The following is a 24,676-nucleotide window of genomic DNA, read 5'->3' as shown; positions in this document are numbered from 1 at the left end:
GCAGAGCAGGCAGAACAAGTCCGGAGGGGACGAGGAAGTTGAACGCCGAACGTCGAAGCAAAAAAGAAACTGTAATAGCTCCTGAGGTAAGCAGTTCTCACGACTTCTAACCGCCACTATCGAGCGCCTACACGTAGGCGATTCCAGCGGCCCCGACATCCCTTGGACTCGCCCCTTGGTCTGGCAAATTGCTTCGCTGGAATTCTAAGATACTCGCGCAAGAATGAACGATGTCGATGGTCATTAATTAACGCTGATGATGTCTTTCTCCGAGACCTTATGGAATCCTACCTCTGTCGATCGTGGTGGACGTGGTCTGTCGGAGGAAGAGTAGTTTAGGAAGCATCGAGCGACTCTGAAGCTTGAAGGCTACTGCTCAGTGACGGTGCCTTGCTCTGGATCCCTTCTTCGCTGCTTTCAGTGATGGTGGTTGTTTGGATGCCTCCACCCTTGGAACAGTTCGATTCGAGGTGGAACAACCGATCCGCAAACCTCGTCTTTGTCAATTTCGCTTGGTGGAACATTCCTGCACCCTCTAAGGAATGCGGGGTCTCGTGAGCCATGCTGCTAGCCAAACATTTCCGATGACGGGCACTTGCGGCGACTTCGAACGGCATTCATCGAAGTATTGGTGTACGTTCTCGTGCTGAACCGTGCGCTTACGCTAGTTCTCGCCTTCGGGCTCCGTGTTCCTGCCGTGATGCACTACCTTGTATCATTCACATTACCAGCATGTTATCAAGACACTCGTCTCGAAGAGGCGGCCATGTAGCCGGTCTCATCAAGAATTCTTCTTGGCCGGCATGATGCGAGAAGCAGGCCAAGCAGCCCTGGCTGTGTGCTGACTGGAGTGCCACGGACGTTCTAACTGGACGTAAGTCATAGGCTCAAAAATTCACCCGTTTCCTACTCATGATTACTGATGGTAATTACATCAACGCAAGTGATATCCGGTCAGCTTAGTGATCAGAAACATAATCCGACCCCTACAACTTCGTGAAGGACAACACGCTTGCTCTGAGCAAACAAATATATGAAGCGCTCGATTGGCCCGGCAGTTGGCGCAGAATTTGTAGGCCTTCTCGTCACTTCAGTCTTCGCGCAACTTGCCACTCCGTGCACAGTACATATACGCTACGATATCCCCACAAGGCCGAAACATGCTGTGTTATGTTTTCGCTGGGTATATATGATGGCGACGATCAGCGCTACGCTGCCGTCACCACAACACTTCTTCGCCTCCGCACTTGTCGACTCTCTCACCCTTCATGATGAACGCAATAGATTTCTTGTCAACCGCGTTTTCGAAGTCGCTTTTCATGTCGCCGGTGGCCGCAATGATTTCAGCCGCGAAACCCGCCATATGGCGCCGAAAGGCACCTCCTTGTCGCCGACCACTCTTCCTTATTCTTGTAGGGACTCGACGTTGTCCAAGCGTTCGGCTCCAGCTTTGCCCTCCCAGGCCATGCTCCCAATGCGCTCCCAGCCGCTCAACGTCCCCCATTCGCCAGTCGTTCCCCCAGCCGCACCGTAAGCTTCATCTCCTGAGCGTTCTCGCCGTGGCTGAGCATTTCCGTATCTCCGCCTCACGCGATGTCCTCTACGCCCCTCTGGATTGCCTACCGGAAGACCCGCAGGCAGTTTTCCACTTATGCGGCTGTGCCTCGGCCATGGCATGGTAGGCTGCGAGCGTCGGCACTCAGAAGGTCTTGATCACCGGCATGTTCCCATTGTACACTTTCAAATGATCGGAGTCTTCACCATCGAAGAGCATGCTGTAACCGCGCTCGACTGTGTGAAATCCCGACCCGCTGGCGACATTGGCGCCGTTGACGTTCCAGTGAGCAGTGCGCAGCGGCCTTTACTCCGAGCTGGTGTGAGGTTGCGATGATCGCATCGAGCTGTTTTCGCTTGAGGCTAGCGATATTCGCGGATGTCGACCCGCCATCATGCGCTGGTGTAGACGATAGTTTATGTTGGGGTTATTCATCAATACGTCGACGTCATGCAGGAGTGCACGGTTAACCGGCATATACCTGGAAAAGCGGAGACGGAAAATTGCAGGTATGAACGCCGACTTGGCGGTTTGTGACACCCACTTGATCCAGTCAGCTGCGCCGCCAATTTGCCGACGAACGGCCTTGATGCGTTCGACCTCTCCGTCGATGACCTCGGCAGCCGTTATTCCCTCAACGCTGCCAGGCTCTAAGTGAGTCCTGCTTTTGGGACATGGAAACGGACGACGCCAATCTACGCATCTGAGAAGCTACGGATACTCCAGCCAACCGGATGTGTTCGTAGTCGCAAGGGCTCTGTTGGCCAGAAGCAGCGAGGTTTGGGATCACTGGATTTGGGCCGGACATTGGTTTGCGCATCTGGATGTCAGCTTCATCGAGTCCTTCGGTGCCTAAGTTTCTGTGATCATGAATCCGCAAGACTTGCGTTGCGTCTCCTGGTTTCCCTTAACGTACTGCAGTACAAGCCGCCATCAGAGTGCGCCTTGCATGCACGATGCAGGGTCCGTCGTAAAATTCACTCTATGAAGCTCTTCCCGATGACCTGATCCTCTCAACAAGCGTCCGAATAGACGTGCAAGAGCAATGTATCCAGGAGGACGGATCATAATATACTCTTGCCATGCCAGCTGCACCCACGATGTATATCTGCGTCCACAGACCCTGTCAACGCCGTGGTGCCTGTTGGTGCACCACTTTGCGCTCGCGAAGTCAACGTTCTGCAAATTCGCCTCCTAGAACGGCCTGGCATCGAGCACGAGCACGAGCCCCGACTCCTGTGACATGGTGAGCATCCTGCTGTCCAGTGGCTCTAGCGTCACGCGTGTGCGGATCGAAGATCTTCCCCGCATGGATTTTCATTACGTGCGAAATACTGTATTTGGACGCAGCCTCATGCATTTCCCGCACGCGTGGATGTCCGATCAGGTACTGGCTGCTGGTATATTTAGGATGGTCGAGCCACAGGGGACTGGGTCGACCTCAGTGAGTCATGGCACTCTGATAACGGCCTCAATACAAGTCATCGCAAAATGCACGCTCTTCACAAGGGAATAGCCGAGAGAGCATATTCCTGAGACAGTGTTCGATAGACTTATCGAACGGCAGGGGTCAGCGGGGCGGCCAGCGAACGGAGTCCAGAACCGGACGCGGTCACGTGGGCGTGTCTCATCTCATCTGGATTCTGCAGCCACCCGTCTTATGTCCTTTGGCGAGCCAAGCAAAGGGTGCAGGGACGCGGAGCGTCCGCACAGCGGTACGTTTGCTCGGAAGAGGAGGATCAGGCTATGCTTGTGCGCAGGTATTGGCTTCAAAAAAGGGGGAGACTGCGTGTGATAGGATGACCAAGTTGGGTTACGTGGTCCCAGCTGTGGATGGACCCAAAAATGCTCCGCAGAGGGAGTAAGTTGGGAGAGAATATCGTCTGCCTGCGCTAACGAAAAATGTTTTCAGGAACATCGAGCTTTCATCGACATCAGTTATGAATGCAATTGAATAATATGGTCGCACAACCTTCACTACCAACGCCGAATACTCAAGCTCAACTTTATGAAGTTACAGATCATATGAACGTTTAATACGAAGGAGGTAACGTCAGCTGTGCAGGCGACGCAGCGTCTTTTAGTTCGTATATGGCAAGTAGGTTTCCTTTCTGGTCCTCTCTCGCACCACTATTGGCAGCAGCCCCCTTCGATGATCACTTCATTAGTTTACGTTCTGTCACTCAACGTTCTGCCCCGATCGCGCCCGCTGCCTCCTACATGTATATAAAGGGCCCACCTCCCCGAAGTAGACTACTTTGTTGGACCCCCCCCCCCCCCCCCCCCCCCCCCCTCCTTCGCTCCCTCCCTTGCAATCAAGCGCCGATCCTCGGTACGCTGTGCTTGCGCTACGAACTCACCGATATGAGGCGACCATGGTTGATGATAGCTATCTGTCTGCCGACCCATGTCGAGTTTTGTGCAGCGCTCAGTCTCTGTAGGTCATCTCAGCAACTCTCAGTGTCTACTCCATTGAAGGCTAAGTTATTAAGATGACATGTGCAACACATCATAACTATCACTATGGAGTCATTGAGATATCCAGGACGTACATTAGCTAGAATCATACAGCGCAAGACGAAGAAATGAAGTTGACGAGAAGACATGAGACACAGAGGGACGTGAGTAGAGTTCTAGTCCATCTAAAGGTATGACTAGGAGATGAAAGATAGCAATACAGACGGGCACCTATACACGCAGGAGCAAGGACAATGTTCATGAGCAATGCAGACGACACAAATACACTGGCCAAATCACACCACACCAATCGCGCCTAGCAAGAATATCATACACTCGCCAGTCCCGCCTCGTGCTCCATTATCCAACCCGGTTGACCGCAAATGGGCCCTCCAGCGAAATCGTTCGCGGGTTGTCCGTTTTGTGCCGCCACGAGCCCACGAAATTCGAGCTCCCGACGAGGTAACCCCGGAAGATGAACACACCCAGGTTCTGATCCTCCGCAGGCACACGCAAGAGCACAATCAAACCATCCCACCGCCGCACACGCCCGTAGAAACGGTAGTGGTTCCATGCCTGGCCATGGTGCGGGAGGGTCTGATGGAGATAAGGAAGGAGAAAATGCAAGAGGGTAAGCAGTAGCAGTATGGCGACAGTCTGAGAGACGCACCTCACCGGTAATAATGATATCACACACTCCATTGCATGTATTCACAATTACCTCCTCACCCTCCTCGCCGCCCTCCACGCTCTCCGCGTATTCGTGTTGCTGCTTTTGCTTGCTCTCATCGTCGCCGCTGCCGCCGCTCTCATCCTCTTCATCACTGTCCTCATCGTCCTCGAGCATCATGTCCTCCAAGAACACATCAACATCCCTCCCCAGCGCAGCCGTCGCTGCCGCCCACGCATGAGTGACCTGGACGTTCTCCGCGCTCGTGCGGACGCCCGAAGGCCCTGGCGAGCTCCGTTGCGACTGCGCCGCGAACCCTGCCGTCGGCTGCGGCCGCTGCGTCGTCGTTCTGTTATCCCCTTCTGCATCCAGCCCACCCTCTCGCTCACTCTCTATCGCCGCTGCCGCAGTGATCGCCTTCACCCGCTCTCTCAACTCCCACTCCTGCATTTCCTTGGAGTGTCTGCACTGCGTACATGTCTCGGGACTATGCGAGTTCGGCCTGCCTTCGACCCACGTCTCGTACCGGCTTATCCTATTCAGGGCTTCGTCCTCCACGCGCACGCGCCCGGCCGCTTCGCGGAATGTCACCGTGGGGAAGTACGCGTTCCCCACGCCGTCGTCGTATTCGATGTGCGTCCCGCCTGCGCGCACGGGATGCTCCGGATTGATACAATGGTGCTCGCGCAGGTTCATCCACAGGGTCGACGTATAGAGTCGTGGGTCCTGCGAAGAGAACGTGTTCGGCAGGCTCGTGGACGTCACCAATGCCATGTACTGCTGGAAGTCGGGCACCTAGACATTCCAGGCTCAATAAGAGCATTGAAAGACGCAACAATACGTACCAGGAGACGACCGTGCCAGAGTCCGGTGAGCGTGCCGTGCGTGTATACGGGCCCTTTTAGAGGTGGAATGCCCCACGGGTCAATGCATCCCGTGAGCCGATGCCAGTCGTTGTCCCACTGCGCACTCAGTGCCTTCAAGTTTCTCCGCCAGACGCCGTCGTCCTCCAACGCGCCCTCCACATTGTTTAGCTTGCTCCGCCAGTTCCACTCTCCGCGCTCAGTGAGCCACACCGCCTTGTGCGCGTTAGCCTCATCAACATCCGCGCACGTCGGGCCGATCGTCGTCCACCCGATTTCGATCGCATGCTGGCGGTCGCGCGGGGCGTTGGGGAGGTAAGGCAAAGGACGTTCCTGGAGGGTCATGAAGAGGAGCTTCGCGCCCTGAGCAATGAGTGGTGCGGAAATTTTCAGTCCGAGGCCGAAGTGCGGGAAGCTCTCCTCCAGCTGGCTAGGCTGACGATAGAGGGGATAGAAGCCGTGCGGGGTCATGAGAGTGTAGGGAAAATCATCCTGCAGCTCTTCTGGGAGAGGGAAGTCGAAATGATTATCGGGCGCATGGAAGGACGGGTATCGGAGAGCGGTGAGGACATATGGACGGATGAGGTCGATGATCTGCTGGCGCTTCGGGCCAGGCATGGATGCAAGCTTGTCTGCACCAAACATGGTCCATCTCAATATCCAAACACAGAAAGCTGAGACGTACCTGCATCCTGTCTGAACCAGAAGATCCAGATAGCCAACGAGTTAATGGTGCTCTCCGCAGGCCACCCGTTGCTGTACTCCCTCCTCTCCCAGAGCCTGGTGCAGATGAAGTTATCGACGAGATTATCGATGCCGCACCATTCGAGCTGATGCTGGTTCTTGCCGTCGTTCTCCATGCACATGATGAATGCGGTCCAGAGGTCATCTTCGAGATGTGGGGAACAGATGTCTCCCTTGCGGATGCGCGTCAACATGCGCGAAACCTTCTTGAGCTGGAGAGCGAGGTTCTTGGAACGCATTGCGCGGGGGCCCATGCGCCGTAAGGCGGCGCGCGTATCGAACTTGCAGCGGAAGATGCGCGCGTAGAGATGAGGAGCATTCTGGAAGCAGAGGGAGTTATAGACATGGCGGCAGGTGAGAAGGAGCGGGGGTAGTTCTGAGGGAGGACCGAGGGGATCGAGGAGTGTGAGCTCGAGGGCAATGAGGAAGAGGACGTCGACGGGGATGGCACAGAAGATCGAGGAGTGGAGGGGCATGGCGGGCACGGGAGGGGCGGGGACTGCGAGACCCGGACATGGTGGCGCAGCTGGGGCTTTATAGAGGTGTTGGACGCGACGGCGCCTGTGTGCGAGAACGAGCGAAGGCGGAGAGGTGTGACACGGAGATACTGGCCATCGCCTGTCGCCGTTGCATGTATCCAGTCCCGATCTCGCTCTCCTGATCGGCCAAGCGATCTCTTGGGCGCTATCCCTTTGTGGAACGGGCTCTTCGCCGTTCGGGCTTTGGCCGGCCAACCACCCATTCCGTCCTTCCCTCAGCACTCGCGGGAGAACATCGTCTCCTCTCTCCTGCTCCCCATCTCCTCTCTGTGCCGTAAGTCATCACCGTTCTCTGTCGCAGGATTATATCCGACTCATCCGCTCCAGTCGTGACCTCTCTCCGCCGGACGACTCCTGCGTCATCTTTCCGTGTTTCTCTCCGCGAGTATCCTCTTCGGGCCACTCGATTCCCTCTCTCGTCTCCGCCTGCCCCCATGCGCGGACCCCATGTCGCTTGCCCTCTCCTTCTGTCTTCCACGCTTGTCATGGTGCCCTCCCGTCCTCTCCTCCTTCCTCCCGCCTTCCTCAGCCTCCCTCTCTCGCTCATTCACTCCTTCTCAGACCAACCTCCATATGTATCTGCATGCCCGGCAGCAAGGGCGCCTTTGCCTTCGTTCGTTCCTGTATTCACGCATTCGGCGAGGCCAATAGCGAGCTGTGCGTGCTGTTACTCCATAAACTTTCGCACGTGCACTTCCGTCCCATGTCGTCTGGTATCTTCTCGTGCCCATATAAGTACGACGCGAAGTACAGACTCCGTCGGCAGTGCATCCGTCGCCGCGCTGCCAGTGCTCGTCTGAATTACTCCTCGTGTCGTATGCCGCCCACAGGCCATCCCATTGTACGTACACATCGACACACTGTCTCACGCGTACTCCCTTTCCGGCGCGCTTGCGCTACTTCCTCGCACCACCCCACATCATGTCTCTTTACGCTGCACCCGTTCCGCCGTCGTCTCCTCTCGAACACCCTTATCATCCTTTACGTATTGTCTGCCATCTGACTCGTTGCCCTGCCTTCTGCACCTCGCCACGCAAACGTGCAACCGCTGCGCGGCCAATCCCTGTGGCATCATCCCACCTAGTATCGACCCCCAGGATCCCGATCTGGCCAGCATGCAGGCATGCATGCCGTAATGGATGTGATGCATGATGGGCTTTCGTATCGCTTTCTCGTTCGCCCGTGGCGAGATCTTCATGGATCTCGTTCATTGCATCTTCACTTCATTCTGTGTACAATACTCGCCTGCAAACAACTCATAGTCATCCGCGGCCGTCGCGGTCGCGTCCGCGTTTTCACACATAAGGGTCCCGTGAGCATCTCGAACCTATGATGCGATACGGTACCTGCGGCGGACTCCGTACCGGGTGCAATGGTGGTTGGGTTCAAGTATGTTCCGTATTACTGTGCACGTCTTCGCGACGATTGTGTAGCTGCATACCCGCAGCTGCACTGCGCATTTGCAAATAGCAACGTAAAAGGGTCCAGGAGACAAACTCTCTCAGCGTCCCGCTCTCTATGCAACACGCATCATGGATGTATCGAATCCTCACGTTTATATGTGAGCACGCCCGGAACGCCAGTGCAGCGGGAAGAGAACCCCAAGTCAACGTTCAGAGGATCATGCGTGCGCTCTTGCCAGTGGTTCAATGTTAGATATTACGTTTGGCGGGCTTCGCGATGAACCGAGGCCCCGGGCCTTGTACACGGGAGATGGAGCTCGCATACAGTATACCGTCGGCACTCGCACCCGATGTATCGCCCTCCAATTGCGAACCGATTCTGTGTCTATCATGCACAGCGCGGTAGCGATGCCGAGGCCCACTCGTGCCGAGTCGTTAAATGAAGTCGTTTTTAAAGCCCATGCTGATACCGGTTCGGTTCAGACGGCAAAACTACTTCTAATGTGTGAGTGTTGTATGTCAGACTCAGCATCATCGTGAACGATATTGATGCGGCTTAGGAATACAGACCGAACTGAATGGTGCGGCGCCCGTGTATTCTCGTTGGGATACGCGACCCTGTCCGACTGCGTCTGCGGCGGCCTTCTCCGTGCTGATGGCCGTCCGTTTGAGCTAATTCCCTGCATCGGCGGCTCAGCATCTGTGCAATTTCGCCTTTTCAGCTAGCCTCCGCCATCTGTATTCAGTCAGATCGTTATCTCGAAGCCTATTCCCAAGCCGTGGCTACCACTCACCGGTGCCGTAAGGACCCTGATGACGGTGTGAAGACCAGAACGAGTTTCCGTCCGCGTACACGAGCGGATGGCCAGACTCAACGCGGCAGAGCATGTTAGCTCTGGGTTAACCGGTCTCCTCTTGTCCTACTTCTGATGGCTTGGCGGATTCGGTTCGCAAGTCGTGCTATCCTACTGCCGTACAACGTTGTTATTTATGACATTCAGCAAGATACAGCATGCAGCCGAGCCATCGAGCCAAGCACACGGGCTAAGGTTCATAGAACTTGAAATTGCTGCCTGCGAATCGAGCTAGCGTGCCCATATGCGCCCACAACCGCAGCTCGCTCACTGGTGACCGTTGCATGGGCGAAGCCGCGAAGGGCGATGACGTAAGCCTAGTATTGCGAGTTCTGGGGACCGGAACGCGCAAACTGCAACATCAACCACACTTTGCAATGTCCGTCCTATTTGGGAACCATGCACACCAGAACGTCGGCGCATGTGCCGTCATGGACGTGGGACCCAGAACGATGGACGGCATCTTCCTAGTGCTGGATGTGTGTTCTGAGTGCCGAAGGCTTCTATTATCAGCGCGCGTTGCTTGGCGCTTTTGCCGACACACAGGACAAGCGTGAGATCCCGTTTCCCGAGTCTTCGAGCCACACGCAGTTTGTGCGGGGATGCCAGGGCGCGGGAGAGTTTTTTTGACGAGCTAGATTCTTGGAGTTTAAAGCTATGGTTGCAGGACCGTCGACGGATGCTACATGGGGTTCCGGGGCTGAGCGGAGCCAGGTGGGTGGTAAGTACAAGCGAAACTCCAAGACTGATCCATCATTCGGTCGCGTTCATAGTTCATGTCGCATACTATCGGTTCGTCGTGGTCATTACCGTGGTATTCTACTGCGCTGATCCCCGTTGACCCTGATCCGACTCAATTCAGACCAAGATCGTAATATGCCCTTGGACGTATCTAACTTCTCGAACGATAAAAGATAACACGATCACGAAAGCGCGAAAGGTCTGGACCGCTCGTAAGCGCAAGAACGCCATGATACCGTCTCGGTGGTCGGGAATCGCCATAATGGATATAATTGAGCACCAGAGGCGGTGTGCTACGCATGCTACGGAATACACACTAGTGCTCTCCGGCGTCGACTTGTATTCACTCGACTCCCATGTTGAATCACGATTAGGCTCGCCGACCATGTCAGATACAGACAAAAACAGCATGGAAGGCGCTGGACCCTGCATCGCAGGCACCAACCAAGTGCAAAGTGCGCTGTGATACCAATCCGGTGGCTGGAAAACTCCGTATTCTATTCAAAATGCAGTTGTAACTCGGACGAGTCACAACCGGCAAAGCGAGTTCTCGAGCCGCGCTGCGCTTCCTTCGGAAGGTGGGGCCTGTTAATCCTGACATTATACGACATAGAGCGTACCGAGTGCACGAGGAAGTGATTGCCAGTCCATCAAGCCTCTCAAACCCCCCTTTGCGCGCATGCTTAGATCAGGTCCGCAGTCTATTTCTAGGCCACCCAATTATCTCAATGGCGAGCCGCGCTTGGCTCTGGGCTTACTGCAAATACACGTAAGTACTTATGTATTGATATTCAGTAGAACAGATACACGTTATTGCCTGTTCGCCGTCAGACTACATCCAACCAATCGCGAATCCCGCCGCACGCTGCCACTGCCCTACTGCCCATGCGGGCCCTTTCGCAGCCGCTGCGGTCGAGCTGCATTGCTAGTGACTGATTGTTGTGGATTAGGCGGTGCGGTTGACGGGTGGCGCACGCATGGAGCTCCGGTGTTTGTGTTGGTGCGAAATCACCATAATAGCGCACGAGAGGTGCAGGAATCTTCCGCGGTGCATGTGAATAGATGCCTCCGCTCATTCACTGGATTCAGATATGCAATCGTATAAAGATATGCTCTCCCGCTTAGAGATTGAATTGCCTGATCTATCCATTAGAGACATTGCTTCGAAAAGGCACAGCATGAGGTGAGAACTCTCAGTCGAATGACACGATATTCCACGCTCACTCTATTCTTCTGCTTTCCACTGTATTCCTAGATGTCGTGTTCATCAGTACGCGGCTAGGAATCATCACGACAACAATGATTCAGCTAGGTACGACGAAGTTACACTTCGTCGTGCGTATTTGGCATCGGTGACACGAATTATGCTTGGAATCCGTTCAATCTACCACTTCACTCCTTCCGCTTGTCAAACATGCATCGCCAGCCCCGGAACGTTCGCAAGTTGAGAAAATTCGTTCAGCTCGTTCTTTATGTCGAAGCTCGTTTCAATCACCTCGTCGACGCCGGACCGCATGGCCCGCCGGCTCTATGTCGCCGCTAAACTGTCCTGCAAGGGTAAATGTTCGTCTCCCACGTTTCTCAGGACGCAGAGGTTACTTCTTTCAGAACCGCACCGTGCGGCCGTTTGTCCTGCAGTATGGTTGAGGTCCATGTCAGATTCCTCTCGATCGATCCGGTCTGGCGGGAGACAAACTGGTTCTAGCAAAGGTTCGTTTCGGCTCTGTGTGTATTGTCCGAAACTTTGCTTGATTTTGCAATTACTGTAGATGTGGTACTAGCGTCAGTTTTCATGTCCTCTCAACCCGGGTGATGGCAGAGGAGCTGAAAGACGCAGAAATGGGGATATACAAGGCGTATCGTTTGCGACAGTAAGCGACACGGCGCTCTAGACCCACAAGAAGATAGAACGCTCACAGGCTTCGCCATATATGTCGCGACTTTGGTGTCTCTAAACCTACGCGGAGTAATGTGGCAAACCTTCACCATACTGAAACACTTACGATAGTCTCGCATTCCATTGTTGCGTCACGCAGCTTGCTGGCATGACTTACATGCCTGCAGTATTGACGTGCTGCGCACGCGTTTCCGCCTGAGTCGTACGTATCATTCCTGCCTGCTAGAGGCCCCGTTGACAGTCGCTCTACAGTTATGGACGTCGATTCACAGAGGGTTCTAGCCCTTGGGGCCCCTAGCGCCAGGCTTCGATGATCAAGGAACCACGTTGGGTCGGTCCGAGCACGTTCGTCCGCTTGTCCGGTGCCACTCCGATAGTGAGCCATCTGTTTCTCCTACGTCGTAACATGTCCTCGCTTTACCGATGAACGATACATGAAGGTCCTTGTTCCAGCGTTACTGCTGATGACGGGTCGGACATGATGCGCTGAGAGGGTCTCTCTGTGCGGTTCTTCCAAGGCGCTCCGTGACATAAAGGCACGCGGTGTAATGATTGTCATCCGCCAACAGAGGACAAATTTGCCATGCTCGATGTGCGCACGAATGTACAGCTGCAAAGAATTACGGAGCGCAGGACGGCGTTACCTCATTTGTGATCACGGAGCGCCTTCCGGGGGCCGCTCATTTCGGTGAGCAGCGTCTCTCTGCGGATCTGAAAGTCGATCACACCAACGTTCACTTCTGCGTCTGAATACTGAGACGTTGTGCGTCTTCCACTTCGTGATGGCCGATGCTCCCGTGACACTTGCGCTCGGCGGGACGGGCGCAGATTGAGCGCTGGGTTCATTACGTCCTATCACTGCCAGCTCCGTACGTAGGGCGCTGCTGACTTACGTTATGGCGAGAGATCAGATTCTATTCTCATTCTCGTACATTCCAAAGTGTATCTACATTGCCAAACCTGTATGTCGAATCACATACTCTTTTCTGCTGTCTGCTGATCAACGCGTGCCCGTGTCATAGAAGATACCATCATGCTATGGAATTAGAAGGCCTGTGAGCGACTGTCTTGCTAAAACACAATTCGTGTCTGCTTTGGAGAGTTACAAGCTCACAGTCGTTGCAGCAAACACCGCTTATTGCTCAATCAGAGTGTACCTCATTATGTTGCTCAATACTGGTAACATGCGAGTCAGCAAGTCACAAGTATGCGGAGGTGAATGTGCCGACTTAACCTGCGACTTCTTCGTCCGGGTCGGAAGTTCCCCGGCAGTCGGCCTGCTGCATGCCGATTGGGAAACGTACAGACTCCGGAAGGTACGTCCATCGGCACCGTAGTAGTCCTTCTTGCCGTTATGTTTGACAGTTCCGTCGTTTAGGTGGATTCCCAACCGCCTTCGCTTGCAAGCGATCACCTACGTTGTTTTTGTCCTACGGTATCGCGCTTTCCCCGTATAGCAGAGGCTAAACGAAAGCCCCAAGCGGTGATATTATTCACCGTGAGTGCTGCCATTGGAGACAAACGGACTGAGATGCAGAGATTGCGCACAGGTGACAAAGTGAGCACTGTTCCGAGATACCACCCGGCTTACTCATTGGCATGGATGGAACCTTAATGATATATTACTTCGCGGTGGGTTCGCGTTCTGCGTTGCCGATGCAATTATGGATGCACCCGGTCTGATTGTGCCCGCAGGTACTGCAGGCTCCGTAGAACGGTCCCTGAATAGTGCCCTAGCATCCGAGTCGTGAGGATCCAGAATGTTCCTCCAACGCGGCCACCGTTTGCTAAACAATGGCACTCGTTCTGTCGACGCCAGCAATCAGAAATTGACGCGAATATACTTTACGGCACAGCAGCCTGTTTGCGGGACGTCCACTGTCGAGTCTGATTCGCTAGGACGCCTAATCTATGTGCAAGAATTTACGATAACAGAGGGGCGTCATTTTGATCATGATCCGCATGCTGGTGAAGTTGACAGCATGGCCCACCTTCCTGTTCGCCGTTGGACTCTGTCATGTGTCAATAAACCTTTGGGACCCATGGTGCGTCCTCCCCCGGGTGAAGTGGCTATGAGCTCTATTCAATTGTTGATTCGGTGCCTAAGAACTACAAATTGGACGAGGGGATATAACGTTGGTTCATGTATTCCGTTATCGTACCTTGGAATACCATGAAAACCGACAAACGATAAATAAGTACGTCTCTTCCCTGACAGATGGTGTTTGGCTGCTATTCTCATCTTACTTCCCGACTTCTCCATGCATGCAACCACATGGCTGTCTGGTGTTTTTTTTTGGTAAACATCGTTCCTATCTATGCCACGTCCTTCACATGAATCGTTGGAGTGGGGGCCCGTCGCATGGCTCATGAGATGCTTCTGACGTGGGCTAGGCAGTTTGTCCCTTGATCTAGTCGAAGGACGCCTATTCGCGAGCCATGACGCTGGCATGACGATTGAGCCAGAGCAGCCTATTATTCAGTATACCATAAGAGCTTTCCATCAAGAATGCCGTAGCGCACCTGCCACAATCAATTTGATCCAAGTGTACGTGGTCCACACTACATGATCCCGCATTTGTGATTCGGAAGCCTGGCTCTAGGTTTTCAACTCTCTGGGACACGCTTGCCATTGTCATATCAGCATTGTCTTCTCATCAATGCGACATCTGCTCTGACACTGCAGCCTGAATGTCCAGATTCTGTGTGAGAGGATGCTCATGGACATCGCTACTCGTGTCCCAGGCCTATGGATGATCTGTATACTTGGGAACACGTCTTCGCTCAGAGATCCTTCATCTGCGTTCAGTCGACTGTATGTAGTCTCCTGTGGGCAGACGAGATAATTCCTTCAGCCTCCGCGGGAACGCTCCGGATATCCTTCAACTATAATGGTGGGTTACATCTCATTGGCACTGCCTCCACTGCGTCATCGTACTAATACAACTTGTTGGAGTTCCTTCGGACATGTCTAGATATTCGCGACGCAACTCGCGGTGGACCTGCAGTTCCGATTTGGAGGCGATGACAGATAGCAGTGTCTGGACAAGGACGTGACATGTTGTCAGATAAACAAGAAACACCCGATGTAGAAGCTTAAGCACCTCCATGAAGATATATACATGACTGGGTATCATATGCATGGTAACAGGAATGTGGAACAGCATCGGTCATGAATGCGTGCGTTATAAATTATCGGAACCAAGAGTCGTCGTGCGGATCCGTCAATATGCCGTGGGCAGCGTTTCTTTCCTCCGTTCCTCAAATCGTGACCCCTCCGCTTCCGCTCGCTCGATAGCCTGCAACAGCTTCTCCTCTCGAGCACGCAGCCGTTCTTCCATGCCCAGGATGAGCAAACGCAATTGTTCGGTGTGCGGCGCTACAGCATTCGTGCCGACATTCACGGGCGACTCTGTGCTTTGTACTTGGGTGAAAGTCGAGGATGATGCGGAGCCAAGAGGCGGAGGTGCACTACTTCTGCGAGAGTTCTTGACCGGGGAGGACAACGTCCCGATATTCAGATTCTCCTGTGTGACATGCGAAAATCATGTAATCATGTAATAGCTGTGTAAATTCCAGAAGGCACACCTGCCAGTTTGCTCCTGCGAGCCTCTCCAATTCACGCTCCAGTACTTTCTCCCGTGCCTTCCCTCTTGAAAGTCCAGTGAGACATTGGGGGTGAGCGTAACATAGAAATGGAAACGCACCGTTCAATTTCAACCATAGATCGTTCGTTCTCCCTTTGAGTCCCTTGGAGGAGTATTTCCAGATTTGTGTACTCCTTCTGCAGTGCTTGGACTGCCTCCATAGAAGGGCGCTGCGCCAGCTGTGCTTGCAGCGCCTGGATCTGGTCCTGCAGCTGATGACGTATACCAGTCTGAGGTGCGATCATATCATGTGCAGCCTTGCCAGTTGCATACCCGGTCGTTCTCTCTGTCCTTCTCGATCAACTGCCGACGCAACACATCCTCAGTAGACTCCTCTGGGTTTTCCGTTAGTCTTGATATATCATCGGCGCCTAGGCCTACAGACGGTCGGCCATAAAGTCTAACAGTTTGCGCCCGACGCATTCCAAGAGCGAGGACCGACAGCTGAAAGCTGAGAAGAAGATGTCCGCTAGGTGCCCGAAGCAATGTGGCAACCTCGAGGCGGTTGTTTGGCGCGGTGTGGCAAGAGCCTTCGATCAACGCGTCTCATGTCTTAATGCGGCACGATTACACGACATTATAACTTGCAAGACTGTCCATTACTTGAAACTACATATTGTGCTCGTAAAGCATGCATGTCAAGGGGCTCCCCGTCGCCGTCACTTTGATCTTGCAGAAGAGGACATCAAATGTGCATCAACCTTTAAGAACGGAATATTCTTCATCCACAATTGCCGAACCTAGATATAAAACGCACAGCTGTAGCCTCTATCTGATTGCAAGATACAAGATGCCTACGCGGGATTTGTAAGACATGTTATCGTCCAGGTTGGAAGAATGCCGAATCATACCTAGCGTCGTACACCTGAACAAAAGTGACGTTTTCCGTTTTCAGCACCTCGAAACAGCGATCTGTACCTCCACGCCTATATCTTCCAGACTCCATGGTAGTCCACCGGATTGAAGGCGATTTCGCAAATTGCGTATGGAAGTTGTGCTCAAGCCTCTGCATCCAGCGCTCAATTCCCTCAGATGGAATGCATGAGGATCACATCGAGGGCATGAGCTTTGTTGACAAACTATGTGGTACACACAGCGTCCGGCGAAGATGACGGGTGAGGCCAGTCGACGCAGCGCACATAGTGCGAGAGGGGATCCCACGAACCTGTGTTCCCAGCATGTGCCAGCAGACGCATGCCACTGTTGATCAATTCGGGCAGCAATGACATATTGTTACGCATGGCTTGACCTTGTCCATAGAAGCTGGCGTTGACGGTCATGTTGCAAGTCAGGTACTGACGCGCTGATCACTCGTTGACGCTCCGGGTCGTTCATCCACGTTTCGATCCAATTATGCTCCATGTGGCATGTCGAGCTATTTAGGTCTTCCTAAGATCGTAGTAGTTCGGAGCGATTTCTGATAACGCGGTGACCAGCGAAGAATTAGGAGCAAATTGTATGATAACTTGGGAGAACGCACCTGCAACTGGTGAAAGAATGCGTGGCCAGCAGTACAGGGATGCGGGATTGAGGTCAGTTCCAATGGCACTTCGTGACATGGCTTGACCAACGAGCTGCAGACAGTATGGCGCGCTCGATTGCTTCGACTTCTGGTCCATTGGATCGTATGATGGGTACGGAGCTCCGCCGTATTGTCGTCATGCATTGACTCGAATTGGATAAGAAGGTCTGTCAAGCCGTTTTGCGAGGACCAAAGACTTCAAGTTGATTATCGACAGCGCCAGGTCGGGGGCTTTGAAGCGAACCCAAGTTCGTTTTGTGGATGAGGCTAGCGAGATGTGGACCATAGTGGCCACCCCATCTCAGCAGCTAGATGGAAACGCGCAGCTGCGTATTGCGAGAATCGCGTAACGAAGAGTGCATGAAACGCATAGACGTCAGCCGCCATGTCCGCGAGCGTGTCCATCTTAGATTCATCATGTGAACAAGAGAACCCAGTGCCAATCGGCGACCTTAGGAGGGTAATATTTGTATGTTCGTTCCAGGAGAATTTGTTGTAAGGCCGTCGAGGCATTGTGATCGACCGCCTGGGGTAGTCCAAGCCCGAAGAACATGCCCGAAATGAAGGTGCAACCAGGATCGTTATCGTGGTTCAACCATATCATACGAGAGGCATCCCAAGGGTCGTTCCTCGCTCCGAAGAACCTGTCAGCAGCTTCTCAGGATTGACGTTTCCCCGTATCGCAGGCAATCATTAGTGCTCACCAAAAGACCAGATATCACGACTCGGTAATATCAATGCATCCAGGACACCGTTGGATGGAGAGACCGCATAGCGTCATCTTGGCTGTGATCCTCAGGGCATATTGAGAAAATGCTGGGGGTCCTCCGTCGACTCATCTGGAACAACAACAGAGAACGTCGTCCCAACGGCAGTCAACAGGCTAATAGAAAACTCACGAGCCATCGTTACTTTGTAGCGGGAATCCATCATAGACATTGAATGATTGCACCTCTAGGACAAGTTGAAGGTCGCATGATCGCGTGCGACAACAGCGATCAACGCGCCTGTGGCTGCCGGCAACCATCACCACAATGACGAGCAACCTGTTCATGAACTTGATTTCCTTCTCTCAAAACTTCCTCAGAACACAAACATTGCCACTGGAAAAATCCTCATGGAATGAGAGCAAGCTAAAGATCAATCACGTCGATCTGTCTTGTAGCTGAGCGTCGCGGGCCAGGAACAATTGCCAAACGCATATCGGTCGCGTTGCAACCCTTCCATCCAAGAGTTGGACAAACTGACGCCACGCTGGCAAAGAAAACTGCACCTCTGACGTTTGTGCCTGCCATCATCACCTGGTGAGTCAATTGGCCTTCAACGCGCTCTACGATGATCATGTGTGTGCTCTCCCAAAGTATATAGCGATTATCCTATCTCTAGATAAGCAAATGGGCCGATGAAGTTCATCATCTCTGAGGAGCTGAGTAGTCATGCAGCCTACTCTCGGTGCGGATACACGCGAAGAGATGTGCCAATGGTCTCTTTTCCAGCATGACATGAAATGGGATCGATAGGTATGCTCAAGTTCTTCATGATAATATACACTTCTCACTGGTTTTACCATTGTTCATGCAAAGAAGAGAATATTCTGTTACCGCCCTCGTTTGAACCTATCGCGGCTCTTGCAGATTGATCTATGTACTGTGCTTAATCTCCTGGCTCCGGAACGTCCAACTGTCAGCCTCATCAATCGCGCGGTGACCGAACTAGTAGAAGAGTTGGCAAAGACAATGTGCTATGTGTCCATTAACGACGCTGTGGTCACCGCCCAGTAAACTCACGTCGATTTAGCCAATGGTGAGAGACAGTTGGTGCTGATTTCTCAACGTTACATTACATGACGATAATATAGCATTCAATTGCGGCAGGACAATAAACTTTAGCCACATCATTGAGCCCTCGCAATCGAAGTACTGCTCTTTTCCGTTGTTATCCGGGGGTTCGGTGCGATATCACGATGTATTTCGTGCGTATACTATCGCTTTAGCGACACCATTGAATTGTTTAAGCCCTCGCAATCGAAGTACTGCTCTTCGTCGTTGCTATCCGGGATTCGGTGCGGTATCACGATGTAATGCGTGCGTATGCTATTACTACACAAAGTGATTGCAAGTTAAATCATATCACCAACGTTGTCTTCATCGACTCTCAATAAGTCGATGCCTTGATTTAGTAACAGCAGCACCAGCACTCGCAAGGTTTTGCGATCCCGGGGACGGAGCATCCGCCTGCCATGAAATGCAAAATGGGGCACTCAACGGTGGCATTTCATTCACGCACGGAACCCGTTCTGCATAGCACAACCGGTGCGTTCGCTCCTTGAGTCCTCCTTAGTCCTCCTGCTTAATCTTCAGTGAGACACGAAGCACTCCCTTGTTCCTCCCTGAAATAACCTTGTCACCCACCGCCATCCACGAGCCGGGCCCATTCATTTTGTGCACTCCGAAATGAAATAACACCCTGAGACCGCCGATCACTCTTGACCGCGGAGGCAATAATGGAAGCAGTGTCCGCCCACCCCTCTTCCTAGCGACCCCCAACCCCTCTAGGACAAAAATAGGCTATTGCAAACATTAGCATATTAGACGACCTCCTATTCACCTTCCCCGCATTGCGCGCACTAGAACATAATTGGGGGGTTTCATCCTGCGGGGCCCCGCCCTTCTCCCCAAGGGCGCTTTAGTCGGGGAACGGGCCACCCCAAAACTCCAGGTCGGCACCGGCCCCTAAGCCGTTCATTCGCGGTTCGACGCTCATCCACAATCAGAACCCTCACGAAGTCCCCTCGGATACAGTCATTCAAGTGCTCCCCCCGCAACACGCATCGCGTATACAGCATGGCTCGACCGCAGCTCCCTCCATCTCCATCACGGCGAAGTCGAACGGCGGCATTGGCGTTGGCATTAGCGATGGCGATCAGCGTACAGCCTTGGCTGCGCTAAGGGTCTCACTTGCGTCCGAGACCGAGACGGCACGATCAGTGATCACACACACACACACTAGTACTGCACCCGCCCCTACTGTACCGCCGAATTCGCAAATCCAAATCAATGCCGCCGCGCTCGCACTGCACCTGCGTTCTCAAGCCCCATTTGTATTTCGTGCCATTTCGTGCCGCCAATCGACAATCAATAGAGATAGTGGTACAACGTCGTCCTTCGTATCAGCCATCAGCTCCAGCCAAGTCACTCGCTTTCTCCAACTATCAATCGCGTATCAGTCCACTCTCCGCGGCCGTGACTGTGAGTGTGAGGTTCCTGCTAATAGTACAACAACGCCCTTCGCATCAGCCCCAGCCAACTCACTTGCCTTCTCCAGCGATTGCGCGTATCACTCCACTCTCCGCGGCCGTGACTGTGAGTATGAGGCTACTGTACCTGCTACCCACGACATACTGTTCTTGTTCGGTCCTAGTGCGGCACTCTGTATCTACTGATGGTCTCTCTCGTAGCTTTAGCGAGTCCATCTAACCGTCTGATGGTTCACATCACCGCGCATCACGCGGCTCCAAAATGGACACTAAAACTCACAGCCATCACAGCCATCTTGTTCTCGACCAGTGTACGAGTATACGGCTCAGGATAAGTGTATTGCAGGAACCATGTAGCGACATGAAATAATCAATCGTAAATCATGATGCGGGTATCTATGGCAGTGCTACGCCTGTCGTGCTACGATCGTACGGAGGCGTAAATGGCATGCTAACGGAGCGCGAGAGTTCAGCGATAATGAAGAATGGACGTCGTGTACAAGACACATGACGAATATCCAAAGAAAACATGACAGTATTGCAGTGGAGACACGCATGTAAGGAGAAACGGAGAAAAAACATAGAAACCTGTAATACTATACACTAAATATACAACACGCGATAATAGATGAGGGCAGACAATGAGGAGCTGGGGATCGCGCCTGAGATGACGTGTTGAGCGCCGCCTGAGGATGTATATGGAACGAAGCTGTCTCTAGACAGCTGCAATTGGCGGGTATGGGCGCTGCAGTATGCAACGGCACCCTTTTGAGGAGCATCTTGATGTACATGGTGGGCGGAAGGAACGTCCAAACAGATACGAATAGATAGAGGAAATATTGCGAGGCGAGATGAGGCATTGACGGAGTCGAGCATAGCGAACGAGGAGACGGCGAGTGGGACGGACGAAGCGACAAGTGACCAGTCTGCTGAGCGCATACACGCGCTCTTTTCTTCTTGCCAGGCGAGCCAACCAACTGACTATCAAAGCCAACCAGCAACCGCCCAACACACAGGATCACATGGAGTGCAAGGTCCGTCCGAAGTTACGTCTTCCCGCACAGCCGCGCGCTTCCCGTCGCTCGACGTGAATCCCAGACAGCATGGAGTGCAAAAGCAGCATATAGAAGGGGGCAAGCACGCGGGCGCCCCGCGTCAGATGACCGGCGCAAACGTCGGCATCGCGCGGTGCATCCCACAGAGTGCCCGGGAGCGAGTAGGACGTGTCGTTAAATTAGGTCGCGAAAGGAAAGTCGGGAAAGGGCTTGGGGTATAGGCGTCGTGACGTGGAGGATCATCGCGGGAGTACGTATCCGAGTTCACGTTCAACGCATATGAGCTGTGGGGAAAGGAAAATCGTCAGTACCTGTCGACCCTCTACCCCGCATTGTAGCCGCACAAAGAGGAACGAATGAATTCAAGCGCAAAACCGCGAGGCGTACGCCAGGCGACTGCGTCATCGCTAAACCCACAAATGACGTCCTTGAGAACGTCAAAAGCTGAGGGAAGGGGAGAGCATTGAGGTTTCTTTCCCTCGTCGTCGTGTCGCCTCATCAGACCACCCCAGGACGACGTCCGAACACGCTCTAAGCAGCCCATATCCAGAACGACTTTGATCGGGCGTCACCAAAGCCCGACTCCCCTACTCGGGTGCGTCGTCCTCTTCTGCTCTCACCACCACCTCGACACCAAACACCAACCAAGCATAAAAAGAACTCGCAACTCACCTCCAACCATGCCCGCATCCGACATTCCAAATCCAAACCCAGGGAACCCGTATCCCCTCGCACCCTCCTTCGCGCCTCCATTCCCAAAAGCGCCGCCGTTCGGGCTCGGCATGCCTGTCGGGCTGCCTGTAAAACACCACTGGCGAATGAGCGCTGCATAGCTCGAATCGCGTTCGCGATGCGCAGCCCCGCTCGGGGTACCCGTCGTGCTCGTGCTGCTGCCTATCGACTCGGTCGAAGAACCCGAGTCCTCGCGGTGCGTCGAAGCGTCGGTAGCACTCACATCTTCAATGTCTCTGGGGCTGTCGGGCGCGGTCGCGATGGTGCTCGTCGGCGTGGTAGATCCCGAGTCGGACTCCTCAGAAGACGATGACGATCCCGAGGATGCTGACGGCCTGTTCGACTTCTTATGGTCATTCGCGACGCGGGCGGTGCGCTTGCGGATGAGGAGCGGGTGGTGGGCGTCCCCGCTTTCGGGCTTGGTCTTGATCTTCAGCTTCTTCTCCTTCTCGTGCTCCTGCTCCTTCTTATCCTCCATCATCTTCAAGCCAAACCCGAACCCAAACACACCCGGACTCTGCTCCTCGGGGCTCCTCGGCGGACTCAAGAGGCCGATGTTGTTCACTCCCGGCGCCGGGAACTCGATCCCCAAACCCGTACCCATCTCTGCGCCGAACCCGTTCACGCCACTATACGGCAGCTTGAACTCCAGTGGTTCGAGCTCGTGCGCCGGTACGAGCATGGTCGCGGGGTGTCCGCCGATCATCGTCGTCTTCAGCACCATCAACGGCCGCTGCGGGCCTGGCGAGCCCTCCTCGTTCTTCAAGCAGAGACTCTCCTCGCTTCTGTTACTCGGTGTTGAATCTGCACTCATGCCTGCCCCGCTGGGCAGACTTGCACTCCTCGCTCTCCCGATCGGCGTCGTCTCGCGAGCGATTTCGACACAAGGCGCGACGTAGTTCGACAGGCTCAGCTTCTTCTTGATGTACGCCTGTGTGGGGCTCGTCGGCACGCTCGAAGGACGCTCCTTATCTTCAGACAATGACGAACGCTGATGCGGCGACGACATCGAGCGGACCAGCTGCGAGGGAGGCGCACCATACGCATACGAAGAAGTATATGGCTGCGCTCTTGCCTTCTCCGCCTCGACCTCCGCCGCAGCGGCTGCAAGCGCACGCTCCCTCGCGCCATCCGAGCTCTCGCGGTCTCTGATGGCAGCCGTCGTCGGCGTTGGACGCATCGTGCTTGGTGCACTGAACGTCCGCTGCTGGGCGCGTTGTTCCGCTGAGCTGAGACCCATGCCCATGCCCATGCCGAGGCCCATTCCAGCGAGGTTATGCGAGTGTGCTGGCAAGGACGCCACGCGTCGGAATCCAACGCGGAAGTTCTTCCCGCCGTTGTTATCCCAGAACTCGCCACCGCAGCCGGGGGAATACCGAGCGACGAGATAAAGCGTGCGGTCGCAAAGCTTGTGCTCGTAATCTTCTAAGCGAATAGTGAAGCTGTCAAAGGACTCGTCAGCGCCGAGCCCGGTGGCTGCAAAAGCATGCGATCCTGCTCACCTGAATCGATCCCACGAAGACTTTGCATTATCCACTTTGGGTACATCTCCATGTGCAATGCTACCCGCGACATCACCCATCGTGCGCGCCTGCGGAAACGGTGGCGGGAGGCTCGGGAGGCTCACGACGTGCTTACACGTCACCTCGCTCGTCGTCTGCCAGTCATCAAGCGTGAAACGGACAACGACGCGCTTCTCGAAGGTGATGTTCCGGACAAGCACCGTACCGCGGAGCGCGGGTGGGCGCGTCCTCGGCAGGGCAAGCGTCTCGAGGTAGATGTTGGCGTAGGGCGAGGGATTGGGCGCAGGCACGAGGTTCGTACGATCGGGACTGGGATCGATCTCGTGTAGAGGGAGCTCGTCGCGCGTGTGTGCGTGGGCGGCGGCGAAGGACGGGAAGGGGAAGGAATTGCGAACGTACGAAGACGACTCTGCCTCTGTCTCGGTCTCGGTCTCCTCGCCCGGTGGCTTCGACAGACTCGCGGGCTTTCCGGAGCGGTTGAAGACGCGGACAGTCTCGAGGCCGGCATCCTTCTCGGCAAAGTGGACGTTCTTGGGCCCAGCGGGTGTGCTGGGGGCCGATTGGGCACGGAGATGCTTGTGGGCGCGGTCCACCATGCCGGCGACGTTGGGAGAAGAGCAGGATGACTTGAGAGAGGGCTTGAGAGGCTTGCCGTTGGAGAGAATAATAGGGGTGCTGGGGGTACGCGGGAGGGAGGATGCGGGAGGAGAAGAGGACAAGGAAGAGGAAGCAGCAAATAAAGGTGAGACTGTGTCAGACGGGGAGAGCGGTGATGATGTGGGGAATGGGACAGAGGCAGGCTGGAGAGGGGGGATGTCGATGCGCGAGGGAGGGTCAACGGCGGGTGAGAACTTGCCCGAGGTCATGGATAGGCGGAGGGAGTTGGGAGGGGAGAGGTAGCCGTTGGCGGTGCCGTTGATGGGCCTGGGCGTGGCGAGGGGGGAAATGTCGAAGGACTTGTCGTCGTCGGGCGGTGAGTCATCATCGGGGACGTCAATGTGGAAGACACGTCGCTTATGCGAGCGGGGGAGTTGGCCCATGGGTGCAAAGGCGCCGGGGCCGCGCTCGTCGGAGAAGTTGTTGGCGGAGCGGGTGCGGCGATGGGCAGCGCGGGGGCTGGTGACGGCGGAGGATGACATGCTGGATGTGTTGGACGACGGCGGAGAGGGACGCTCGACGGCGGGGACGGCGTAGGGCATCGTGGGGGGAAAGTGAGGT

General features: G+C 54.4%; 9 protein-coding genes across 9 annotated transcripts; 3 read left to right on the top strand and 6 right to left on the bottom strand.

Moving 5' to 3' along the window:
* Positions 1-1,275: 1,275 nt before the first annotated feature.
* Positions 1,276-2,363, bottom strand: LAESUDRAFT_752340 (uncharacterized protein; the record flags this gene model as incomplete). The annotated part of the gene is made up of 4 exons (XM_040911722.1): positions 1,276-1,683; positions 1,718-1,859; positions 2,037-2,216; positions 2,242-2,363. The coding sequence occupies 4 exons, from the start codon at positions 2,361-2,363 to the stop codon at positions 1,405-1,407; spliced, it is 723 nt and encodes a 240-aa protein (XP_040759799.1). The 3' UTR covers positions 1,276-1,404.
* Positions 2,364-4,001: 1,638 nt separating this feature from the next.
* Positions 4,002-6,862, bottom strand: LAESUDRAFT_730569 (uncharacterized protein). Its single transcript, XM_040909864.1, has 4 exons — positions 6,231-6,862; positions 5,528-6,177; positions 4,683-5,477; positions 4,002-4,609 (listed from the first exon to the last, which is right to left on the bottom strand). The coding sequence occupies exons 1-4, from the start codon at positions 6,763-6,765 to the stop codon at positions 4,373-4,375; spliced, it is 2,217 nt and encodes a 738-aa protein (XP_040759798.1). The 5' UTR covers positions 6,766-6,862; the 3' UTR covers positions 4,002-4,372.
* A 2,763-nt stretch (positions 6,863-9,625) lies between these two features.
* Positions 9,626-10,423, top strand: LAESUDRAFT_439868 (uncharacterized protein). The gene is made up of 2 exons (XM_040902464.1): positions 9,626-9,877; positions 9,948-10,423. The coding sequence occupies exons 1-2, from the start codon at positions 9,743-9,745 to the stop codon at positions 10,290-10,292; spliced, it is 480 nt and encodes a 159-aa protein (XP_040759797.1). The 5' UTR covers positions 9,626-9,742; the 3' UTR covers positions 10,293-10,423.
* On the top strand, positions 10,400-11,094 carry LAESUDRAFT_439724 (uncharacterized protein). The gene is made up of 2 exons (XM_040902463.1): positions 10,400-11,009; positions 11,082-11,094. Exon 1 carries the CDS (start codon positions 10,506-10,508, stop codon positions 10,929-10,931), a length of 426 nt encoding a protein of 141 aa, XP_040759796.1. The 5' UTR covers positions 10,400-10,505; the 3' UTR covers positions 10,932-11,009; positions 11,082-11,094.
* Positions 11,095-14,721: 3,627 nt separating this feature from the next.
* Positions 14,722-15,866, bottom strand: LAESUDRAFT_685852 (uncharacterized protein). Its single transcript, XM_040905906.1, has 4 exons — positions 15,644-15,866; positions 15,431-15,582; positions 15,312-15,375; positions 14,722-15,250 (listed from the first exon to the last, which is right to left on the bottom strand). The coding sequence occupies exons 1-4, from the start codon at positions 15,791-15,793 to the stop codon at positions 14,948-14,950; spliced, it is 669 nt and encodes a 222-aa protein (XP_040759795.1). The 5' UTR covers positions 15,794-15,866; the 3' UTR covers positions 14,722-14,947.
* Positions 15,867-16,187: 321 nt separating this feature from the next.
* On the bottom strand, positions 16,188-16,671 carry LAESUDRAFT_662566 (uncharacterized protein; the record flags this gene model as incomplete). Its single annotated transcript, XM_040905001.1, has 2 exons — positions 16,188-16,397; positions 16,510-16,671. Coding segments are annotated over 2 exons (372 nt in total), but the record flags the coding sequence as incomplete, so codon positions are not given.
* A 265-nt stretch (positions 16,672-16,936) lies between these two features.
* On the bottom strand, positions 16,937-17,876 carry LAESUDRAFT_439669 (uncharacterized protein). Its single transcript, XM_040902462.1, has 3 exons — positions 17,792-17,876; positions 17,597-17,731; positions 16,937-17,536 (listed from the first exon to the last, which is right to left on the bottom strand). The coding sequence occupies exon 3, from the start codon at positions 17,403-17,405 to the stop codon at positions 17,160-17,162; it is 246 nt and encodes an 81-aa protein (XP_040759793.1). The 5' UTR covers positions 17,406-17,536; positions 17,597-17,731; positions 17,792-17,876; the 3' UTR covers positions 16,937-17,159.
* A 1,255-nt stretch (positions 17,877-19,131) lies between these two features.
* LAESUDRAFT_717095 (uncharacterized protein) lies at positions 19,132-21,424 on the top strand (the record flags this gene model as incomplete). Its single annotated transcript, XM_040907299.1, has 7 exons — positions 19,132-19,204; positions 19,694-20,140; positions 20,217-20,254; positions 20,313-20,459; positions 20,554-20,705; positions 20,868-20,940; positions 20,966-21,424. The coding sequence occupies 7 exons, from the start codon at positions 19,132-19,134 to the stop codon at positions 21,422-21,424; spliced, it is 1,389 nt and encodes a 462-aa protein (XP_040759792.1).
* Positions 21,425-21,819: 395 nt separating this feature from the next.
* Positions 21,820-24,657, bottom strand: LAESUDRAFT_738907 (carbohydrate-binding module family 21 protein; the record flags this gene model as incomplete). The annotated part of the gene is made up of 3 exons (XM_040910949.1): positions 21,820-22,097; positions 22,446-23,377; positions 23,438-24,657. The coding sequence occupies 3 exons, from the start codon at positions 24,655-24,657 to the stop codon at positions 21,820-21,822; spliced, it is 2,430 nt and encodes an 809-aa protein (XP_040759791.1).
* Positions 24,658-24,676: the final 19 nt, after the last annotated feature.

The sequence above is a fragment of the Laetiporus sulphureus genome (assembly GCF_001632365.1).
Source record: "Laetiporus sulphureus 93-53 unplaced genomic scaffold LAESUscaffold_52, whole genome shotgun sequence".
Classification (NCBI taxonomy): Eukaryota; Fungi; Basidiomycota; class Agaricomycetes; order Polyporales; family Laetiporaceae; genus Laetiporus; species Laetiporus sulphureus.
The sequence above is the reverse complement of the archived record's forward strand: the minus strand, read 5'-3'. Positions and strand labels throughout refer to the sequence as shown.